Here is a 10,123-nt window from a genome sequence, read left to right as displayed (position 1 = left end):
TGTTCTTATGTTCTTACTCCAGCTGCGGCCTCACCAGTGCCCTATACAGCTGCAGCAAGACCTCCCTACTTTTATATTCAATCCCCCTCGCTATGAAGGCCAGCATCCCATTCGCCTTCCTGACCACCTGCTGCACCTGCAAGCTGGGTTTTTGCGACTCATGCACAAGGACCCCGAGGTCCCTCTGCACCGTCGCCTGCTGCAGTTTTTCGCCACGTAAGTAATAGTCCTTCCTACCATTCTTCCTACCAAAGTGGACAACTTCACATTTGCCAACATTACATTCCATTGCGGGGAGTGGGGGGAGAGAGTGGTGGGGACGGCAAATGAGTCTCTGGTTGTGGGGGGAGGAAGGGCACAGATGGATCTCTGGTTTGGGGACCGGGTGCAGGGGGTTCTGCTGCCACTCTGGAGGCGATCCCTCCTCCCCACCGGAGGAATGAATCCCTCCTCCCGAAGTGGATGCGTGGCCATGTCATCCCACCAAACCTTCAGGATCAAGCGATTCCTCACTAAGAAGATGAAGCAGAACTGTCCGATTCCACAGTGGATCCACATGAAAACCAGCAACAAGATCAGGAACAACTTCAAGAGGAGACATTGGAGAAGGGCCAGGCTGGGTCTGTAAAGGGATACACCATCACTGGTACACTACCAGCCATAGCCATCTCTCCTGCTCTCTTGCCTCTGCAGGGAAGAGTAATCTGTATCCCTAGAGGGTCGGTGGTAAGGGGTTGCCCCTGGGCATTGCCAGCTTGGCAGTGCCAGCCTGCCCCCTGGCAGTGCCCAAGGGGCAAAGTGACAATGCCCAAGGGCCCCCATTAGGGCCTATTGGGGAAAGGGTGGGACCTCTGGGAGTGAGATTGGTGGGCATGCTCGTCCCGCTGCCATTCTGCAGAGGGATCAGTGACAGCGGAAGGGAGGCCAGCGATTGATGTTGGCCATCAGAGTGATGCAAGGGGAGAACGGGGTGGGGTTGGCCTGCCAGGGTGGGTGGGACAGTGCGGCAGGGGTCGGGACAGGGTGACGGGATGGGAGATCAAGGCAGGCTGGGGGTGTGGGGTTGGGGCTGGCCCAGATACATCCAGGAGGCCAGTGATCAGGGGGGTGAGTGGGAAGCCAGTGATGGGGGGGGGGGGGGCGGCGGTCGTAGGATTATGCAGCAGTCCAGTGGGCAGCAGTGCGAGGACACCAATCTCAGCATTGACAGATTGGTGCATGCGCAGTGGCCTACTCAGTGCTATGCTGCCTATCTCTCCAGCAGGAATAGACCCCACCCATAGCTTTTTCACACTAGTGCATCCTACAGTGTGCAGAGTGTTGGAGATTCATTTTGAAACTCCCGCTGAAAAAGACAGCAGGATTTATGCAGAATTTACACAAATTCAACACTTTGAATTTTTTGGGAGAATCACCCCCAATATATTTTTTAAAAATACAGCAATGTGAAACAAAACAAAATGGGAGTAGAGTTTATGATCTAAATTGTTGAATTCAATGTTAAGGTGGCAGAAGATGGGAAAGATAAGGAGAGCATTATCATGGAGGCTCAGTCATTGAGTATACTCAAAGCAGACATTAGCAGATTTTTAGATACCAAGAATATTGAGGAATTTGGAGATAGTGTAGGAAAATGGCATTGGAGTAGAAGACTAGCCATGATCGAACTGAACAACGGAATGGGCTCATGCCAGATGGCCCCCTCTTCCTTCAATGTTCCTGTCATGATAGTGAGAGGGAGGTTAAGAGGTAAATGCAGAATTGCATGAAATAGAATGGACATGGTTGAGGAATCCATCAAACACAGTGAGCAGTATTCTTTGATTAAGGAAAATGAAAGGCATATGCCAGAAGTGCTAGCATGGAAGGTTTCATCGTCTGAACAGATTCAACAGAGACACACATGGTGCCCTTTCTCTCTCCCCTTCAGAGAAAGAAGCCAGATAAATGTTAGGCATTACCAGGACTGTCAAAAGTGCTAGGAGAGACTGAGGGCAGCAGATTGTGACTTTTCCTGACTCACCTATAGAATACAGGAGAGTTGGTTAAAAATCATTGCTTGTGGGTCAAAAGGAGGAGGAACTTTTCCCGAGGCCAACTAAGCTTACGTTTTGGTTACACCAATGGTAGTCCACAATATCGGCCCCACTGTTTGACTCCCACACCACCATTAATAATGTCTAATGTTGCTCCGGTCTGGGGAAGTCCCATTCGCTCCCCTCTGCAATAATCACATTAACCCAATGCCCTGATATCAGGCTCCTTCCAAACTCCACCCCGTGACATTGGAATGACCCATCATCCATGGCTGGCTAGCCATCAGGTGCAAAACTTGTTTAAAAAGTCAAACCAGGTTCTGTTGTTGAATTTGGTGGGATTTGTGGGAAACCATACTTGCAAGTTTCTCATCGAAAAATCACTCCCTATCTCTTAGTTATTATCAAGCCCAATGAAAGTAAAAGTAAAGTTTATTTATTAGTCACAAATAAGGCTGATATTAACACTGCAATGAAGTCGCCACAGTCCAGCAACTATTTGCATCAATGTACCTAACCAGCACGTCTTTCTGACCATTGGAGGAAACTGGAGATCCGAAATAAACCCACACAGATATAGTGAGAATGTGCAGACTCACACAGACTGTAACCCAAGCCAAGAAATGAACCTGGACCCCTGGCGCTGTGAAGAAGCAGTGCTAACTACTGTGCTACCGAGTACCTGATTATTGGTTATGTGGGAATGTAATTAAAAATAGAGATGTAACGGATTATGTATTCTGTCCTCTCTCCTTCATTGTTATTTGTATAATGCAATGGTGTTAGCTGGAGTTAAGGATTTCCTTGGATTATCTTACAGCATCATCCATCTACCATAGTTCCATCTCTATAGCACAAATAAACATACAAATTAGGAGCAGGAGGAGGCCAAATGGCCCATCAATCCTGCTCCACAATTCAATAAGATCATGGCTTATCTGATTGTAGCTTCAACCCCACATTCCTGCCTACCCCCAATAAACTTCCAGCCTCTTGCTAATCAAGAATCAAGCACCTTTCATGATAATAGGATATCTTAAAGTACTTGACAGTCTCCCCCAGTTTCTTTGGTTTAATTTGTTTTTCCAAAAGGAGAGATGGCCAATGAGTTATTTTAAGTGTGGTCCATGTTGACCACTCTTTGTGTGTGAAGAATCATCTGAATATCTGTCTTACAGTTACCCCTCTCAGTGTTTGCATGTTCTATTTCTGCTGTTTAATTTGATGTCACATGCTGTGTTCACTTTTTTCAAATCCCTCAACAATCTTATAGGGGCCAATTAGCAAGTGGATCAGAATAGTTCAGAACTCAATCCCAATTCCAGCTGAGACAGGCTTGGGGCTTGTCTCCACATCCAACCCCCACTAAAGAATCATAGCACTTTGCTGCAGTTCAGCAAATTATTGTCAAGGATTTGCCTTTGGGCAGAGAACTGAAGAATAACAACATTATAGACCCAATTAGATAGACAGAATGTATTAATATGAATTGAAAGCATAAATTGTAAATTACTCTTTTTTTTCCCTTCTTGATCACCCTCTAGATTTCAGTGAAACATCAACAACACCCAGTGTTATATATTTAAATGACTATATGGTTGCTTTAAAAGCCAGTCACATGATCTGATGGTGATTTCATTAGGGTATTTGACAGGCTGCTGTTTCGTTTCAGTTTCTGCTCTGCATAACGGCTCCTAGAATAAACCTCTATGTAACTCTGAATCTGCATGTGCAAACTATATATTTTTTTAATGCACAACCCCTAGCAGAGTTAGGACATTACACCCAGAAAATGATCAGCAGAGTTAAGTCCACCAAAGAAGGTCAGGAAAATTGATGGGATTCTGAAGTCTGAGAGCCAGTGGATGTTATCTACCTGGATTTCCAGAAGACCTTTGACAAGGTGCTGCACAAGGGGCTGCTGAGTAAGATAAGAACCCATGGTGTTAGAGGCAAGGTCCTAGCATAGATAGAAGATTGGCTGACTGGCAGAAGGCAGAGAATGGGGATTAAGGGGTCCTTTTCAGAATGGCAGCCAGTGACTAGTGGAGTTCTGCAAGGGTCGGTGTTGGGACCACAACTTTTCACTTTATATATCAATGTTCTAGATGAAGGATCTGAGGGCATTATGGCTAAGTTTGCAGATAATACAAAGATAGGCAGAGGAATAGGCAGCGCTGAGAAGGCTGGGAGGCTGCAGGCAAACTTGGGCAGGTTAGGAGAGTGGGCAAAGAAGTGGCAGATGGAATACAATGTGGGGAAGTGTGAGGTTGTGTACTTTGGTCGGAAGAATAGAGGCGTAGACTATTTTCTAAATGAGGAGAAAATTCAGAAATTGGAAGTGCAAAGGGACTTGGGAGTTTAAGTTCAGGATTCTCTCAAGGTTAACTTGCAGGTTGAGTTGGTATTTAGGAAGGTAAATGCAATGTTAGCAGAGAACTAGACCATAAAAGCAGGGATATACTGCTGAGGTTTTATAAGGCTCAGGTCAGACCACATTGGAGTTTTATGAGCAATTTTGGGCCCTGTACTTAGGGAAGGATGTGCTAGCCCAGGAGAGGGTCCAGCGGAGGTTGATGAGAATAATCCAGGGAATGAAAGACTTGACGTGTGAGGAGTGTTTGAGGACTCTGGGTCTGTGCTCAATGGAGTGTAGAAGGATGAGGAGGGATCTCAGTGAAACTTACAGAATACTGAAAAGCCTGGATAGAGTGGACATGAAAAAGATGTTTACATTAATAGGAGAGACTAGGGCTCAAGGACACAGCCTCAGAATAAAGGGGCAACCCTTTAGAACTGAGATGAGGTGATATTTTTTCAGCCAGAGAGTGGTGAATCTATGGAATTTATTGCCGCAGAAGACTATGGAGGCCAGGTCATTGAGTGTATTCAAGACAGAGGTAGAAAGGTTCTTGATTGGTAAGGCATTCAAAGGTTAAAAGGGGAAAAGTCAGGAGAATGGAGTTGAGAAATATATCAGCCATGATGAATGGCAGAGCAGAACTGATGGGCTGAATGGCCTAATTCTGCTCCTATGTCTTATGGTCTTGTGGTGTTTCCAATTCCTTCCGTCTTTCCCAGGGGTTGGCTTGGGCATGAAGTTTAAATCTTGCAGATAGGGCAGAGAGCCAAATGAGGCAATTACAGAGGGAACTGAAACATATTTTCTGCTTTATATGTCTCTTTCCAAATGGTGCATGGTTCACATGCTGTATCGGCAACTCGGGCAGGTTAGAGAAAGCAAGAGCGCAATAGGAACTCAGTGAAGCCTAAAGCTGGGATGATATCAGCACTTTACAAGAAAGAACTTAAGCCTGAGATCAGCTTCAGTCAAAGGCTTCTGCTGATAGGAGTGGGTCCCTGAGGCTAATCTCAGTGATTGGGTGTGGGGAGAGAAATTAACTGACATTTCTTTGAAGTTCCTTGTGAACCTCTAAGGGTCCAGTGCCCTTTTAGCCTATGAGCTTACACACAGACTCAGGGCCCACATATTCCAAAGTAGAGCGGACCACTGCAGAGGAAGTACAACCTCCTCCAGATCAGCAGCAAGAGATGCAGCAGTTGCAGCATTCAATACAGCCCAATGTCAGTGGGCAGAACAGGGGTGGACATAGGTCACCCTGAAGGAGACAAAACCCTCGGCACAGGATCTATAAGCCCAGCTTCCTTCACCTCTCAGAACATCAATGCCAGGAAAGATTGTGGCTCTCAAATCAGGGGGCCCTGGACTTTTGTGCTCTCTTGGAGGAAGACATAACATTCAGCCCATAGTCTCAATTCGGCCATCAAGAATTGAGATGAGGAGAAATTGTGAATCTTCAGAATTCTTTACCACACTGGGCTGTGGATGCAAAGTCACTGAATATACTTAAGACTGAGATCAATAGAATTTTGGGCATAAAGGGAATCAGGGGATATGAGGATTGGGCTAGAAAATGGGCTTAATGTAAAAGTTCAGTCGTCATTTTATTGATTGGAAAAGGTTTAAGACTTGGTCTTGCTTCTGCTCCATATGTTTTCATGATAGTCAACTTAGATTGATTAGGAGTACATTTACCCATCCTAACCCTCCCTGCCATGCACAATGATGGACAGGGAAGGACTAGGGATAGGGTTAAATATGCAAAACCTGGCTCCAAGGCAGTGTGACACATCTACTTCCATTTTAACCATAACAGGTTTGAGGATATCTGACTAACCTACCGTGGAGAGGTAGGCAATGACTTTAACATGTTAACTAAACTCACAGTACTGAGATTTTCGGAACCATTTGAGGTCTGCTCAGCCAGATTTCTTGAGGCTCAGGAAACCCATTAGCTTATTGGAGCAGGAGGAATGGATGCAGCAGGTAAGTGGTTTTTACAGCACTGCTAGTGAACCAAGAGGAGAGGCAGTGACTCTTCAGATTCTCAAGAAAATCTTCTATCACAATCAGCTGACGTCATCCCCCACAATCTCTGTTGCATTCATCCATTCTGGGCCAACCCCACTCCCCACCCCCTATCCCCACAGTCCCTAGCACCAATTCCACGATATTTGCCAGCTAATAGGGATGATGCACAGCTGCTGCCTTCTTCAGCTGGTGCTCCTGCCAGCGGCCAACTGCACGGTAGAAATAGAGATTGATTTGGCAGAACAGTCCTGTTCCCAGATTTGCTGGATGCAAATACAGGCCCCCATTGATTCACACCTGTTCTTTAGGTGTTAATTAGCACTTCATCATGGAAATCCAGAACCACAGTTCCTGAACATTGCATCATGAGTTTGCTGCTTATTTGAAGCAAATATCACACATGGGATAGAATTAACACAAATATTATGCTGGCCATAATTGCATTGTGCAAGAGTTAGGGCCCATTCTGGAAAGAACTCATTGCAGACTGATCTCAATGGGCAGAGCCGAATTGGCTTTATAAACTTTGAACAAGTCCATGAGGTAAAGTTGGAGGAATTGTTTTTGGTATTTTTAGTTAAACAAAAGTGGTATCCATCTTTTCTGTTTGTGTATACTACTGCGATGGGTTATTTTGTTTGCCCTCCAAAAGAAAATAATGGTTTCTCACAACTTAACCATTGGAAATAAAGTTGACCAGCATGACAACTTTTTTAAAGGCTACTTAGGTGTCTTGGAAACAACATCCAGATTCCCTACAGTTTCCAATGGGAAAATGGCTGCCAAAGCTTAACCAAAGCTTTACTCCTGCATTACAATGAAATCTTAATAGACTAAATATGACAGCCTGAAGCAGAGGAGAATGCTGTATTGATCTCCTGGTTTGCATCAAGAATTCAACTGATAATCTTCCAATGAAAAATTTACTCGCACCAGTCCAGTCACTGGGACTGGTTAGCGAAAGCGAGATGTCTTCTTGTTCCTTGACATTTTACTGTAAGTGCCGCGCATGGATTTCCAAAGTCTACCTCATTGACTATACTTCCTTTCCATAAACAAATGAAGGAACATAGGATTTGGCAAGTTATTAATACATATATAACTTTCAGATGTCCCAAAGCAAATACAGACAGAACCACTGTGGGTCATCTGTAGCTGCCGCTGCCTGCAGCCACTTAGTAACCAAAATTTGTCCTTCATCTGAATGTGTTTTTTTTTGTCTTGCAGTATGTTGGTAAGTGCAGCAATGGAAAAGTTTTGATTTCCGCTAATTGATGTTTCTCCAAGCGTTGCAGAGAAATAATCCACAGGAGCCACAGAGACTTTCAGAAGGCAAAGTCAAATGAACTATCAAAGTTTAGGATGGATTATCGTGAGCACATATCCAGCTGAATCTGATTTGCTGTTCTTATCCCACCACAAAGATACTAAAAATAAAGGAAATTTTTTTTGTTTTGATAATCCTTTCTATTATGTGGTCTTGTACTCTGTGTCACGCAAGTTACAGATAATCTATGAATACGGGTTAGAGCAGTGAAAGGCGTGCTTACTGACATGTCCCTCAGGCGGTAGATGTCAATTTAATAGCAACATGCTTTACCCAATCTCTCTTTGAATCCATAGTTTACTCGACTTTAAAGTAACTAAGGAAAAAGGATTGGAATTGTTCTAGTTAAACCACTGAAACCAATATGAATCTGCATATCCATTATTCAATACTTTGCGCATACAAACAATGAAAAGTAAGAAAGAAACTTTTGTCCCCTGTAGTTCAAACTATAAATTATGACTTAAATCTCGCTGGTCAAAACAATTCATTTTGCTTTCTGACCACATTCAATTTGTTTCTCCGCATTTTATTTTAAGATACCAACAGTAACAACAAATAGAGTGTGGTCCAATAAATCCTCAGATATTCAGTTATAGCCTACAATGACTTTCCGCACAGACCCCACTGGAATGTATAGGGTCAATAAGATATTGGAACCAATGGGTGCCTGTAACATTTCAGATGGATCTCAGAAGGTCTTCCATAGGAAAAGGGTTTCAGCAGCCCTCTGCCCTCAGATAGACCAGCTTTGGTTCATTGCATCCCCTTTTCAAAAGATTGCTCTAAAGAAAATGGATGATGGAGATTGAATAACCCTGAAATACAGAACATAAAAACTAGGAGCAGGAATAGGCCATCTGGCCTCTCGCACCTACTCCGCCATTCAATAAGATCATGGCTGATCTTTTATTGGACTCAGCTCCACTTGCCTGCCCGTTCACCATAACCCTTAATTCCTTTATAATTCAAAAATTTATCTATGCTTGCCTTAAAATCATTCAATGAGGCAACCTCAACAGCTTCACCAGACAGGAAATTCCACAGGTTCACAACCCTTTGGTGAAGAAGTTCCTCCTCAACTCAGTCCTAAATCTGCTCCCTCTTATGTTGAGGCTGTGCCCCCTAGTTCTAGTTTCACCTGCCGAAGGAAACAACCTCCCTGCTTTTAGCTTATCGATTCCCTTCATAATCTTATATGTTTTGATAAGATCTCCCCTCATTCTTCTGAATTCCAATAAGTATAGGCCCAGTTTACTCAGTCTCTCCTCATAAGCCAAGTCTCTCAACTCCAGAATCAACCTAGTGAATCTCCTCCACACTACCTCCAGTGCCAGTATATCTTTTCACAAGGAGACCAAAAGTGTACCCAGTGCTCTAGGTGTGGCTTCACCAGAACCATATACAGCTGCAATGATAACCTCCTTGCTTTTAAATTCCATCCCTCTATTAATGAAGGACAAAATTCCATTTGCCTTCTCAATTACCTTCTGCACCTGCAAACCAGCTTCATGAACAAAGACACACACGTCCCTCTGCATGGCAGCATAGTGCAATTTTTCGCTATTTAAATAATAGCCCATTTTGCTGTTATTCCTACCAAAATGGATGACCTCACTTTTACCAACATTGTATTCCATCTGCCAGGCCCTTGCCCATTCACCTAGACTATCTATGTCCCTTTGCAGACTTTCAGTGTCCTCTGCACATTTTGCTCTGCCATGCGCCTTCGTGTCATCTGTGAATTTTGACATACTACACCTGGTCCCCAACTCCAAATTATCTATGTAAATTGTAAACAAACAACAGACACAAGCATCACAATAATCAGGGGTGGCACAGTGGCACAGGAGCGGCACGATAGCACAATGGTTAATGCCATTGCCTCACAGAGCCAGAGGCCCCCAGTTCCGATCTTGGGTGCCTGTGTGGAGTTTGCATGTTGTCCTTGCATCTGTGGGATTTCCTCTGGGTGCTCCGGTTTCCTCCCACAGTCCAAAGATGTGTGGGCCAAGTTGATTGGCCAAGCTAAATTGCCTGTTAGTATCAGGGAGATTAGCAATATAAATATGTGGAGTCATGGGAATAGATCCTGGTTGGGATTGTGGTCAGTGCAGGCTCTCTGAGCCAAATGGCCTTCTTCTGCACTGTAGGGATTTTATGATTCTATTCTATGAATCCATCCTTGCACTGTTGATGGCTTATGCAGCTCCATAGCAGGTGCTGCAACTTTGTGTGAGGCTAGCACCATTTAAAGACAGCCTGCCCCACTGAAAGAGAGGTGCATTATTTCTGGAGCAGGTGCTGGAAGTGGCTGAGGAAGAGTATCCAATCTTCATGAAAAGTCACCATAGCACAACCGGGGAG

At 44.3% G+C, this 10,123-nt stretch overlaps 1 protein-coding gene across 1 annotated transcript; it reads left to right on the top strand.

The window, feature by feature from the left end:
• The first annotated feature begins 472 nt into the window (after window positions 1-472).
• On the top strand, window positions 473-628 carry LOC145350591 (large ribosomal subunit protein eL39-like). The gene has a single exon (XM_080199795.1). It carries the CDS (start codon window positions 473-475, stop codon window positions 626-628), a length of 156 nt encoding a protein of 51 aa, XP_080055921.1.
• Window positions 629-10,123: the final 9,495 nt, after the last annotated feature.

Source organism: Carcharhinus amblyrhynchos, chromosome 1, assembly GCF_965287045.1.
Source record: "Carcharhinus amblyrhynchos chromosome 1, sCarAmb.v2.hapA, whole genome shotgun sequence".
Classification (NCBI taxonomy): Eukaryota; Metazoa; Chordata; class Chondrichthyes; order Carcharhiniformes; family Carcharhinidae; genus Carcharhinus; species Carcharhinus amblyrhynchos.
The sequence above is the reverse complement of the archived record's forward strand: the minus strand, read 5'-3'. Positions and strand labels throughout refer to the sequence as shown.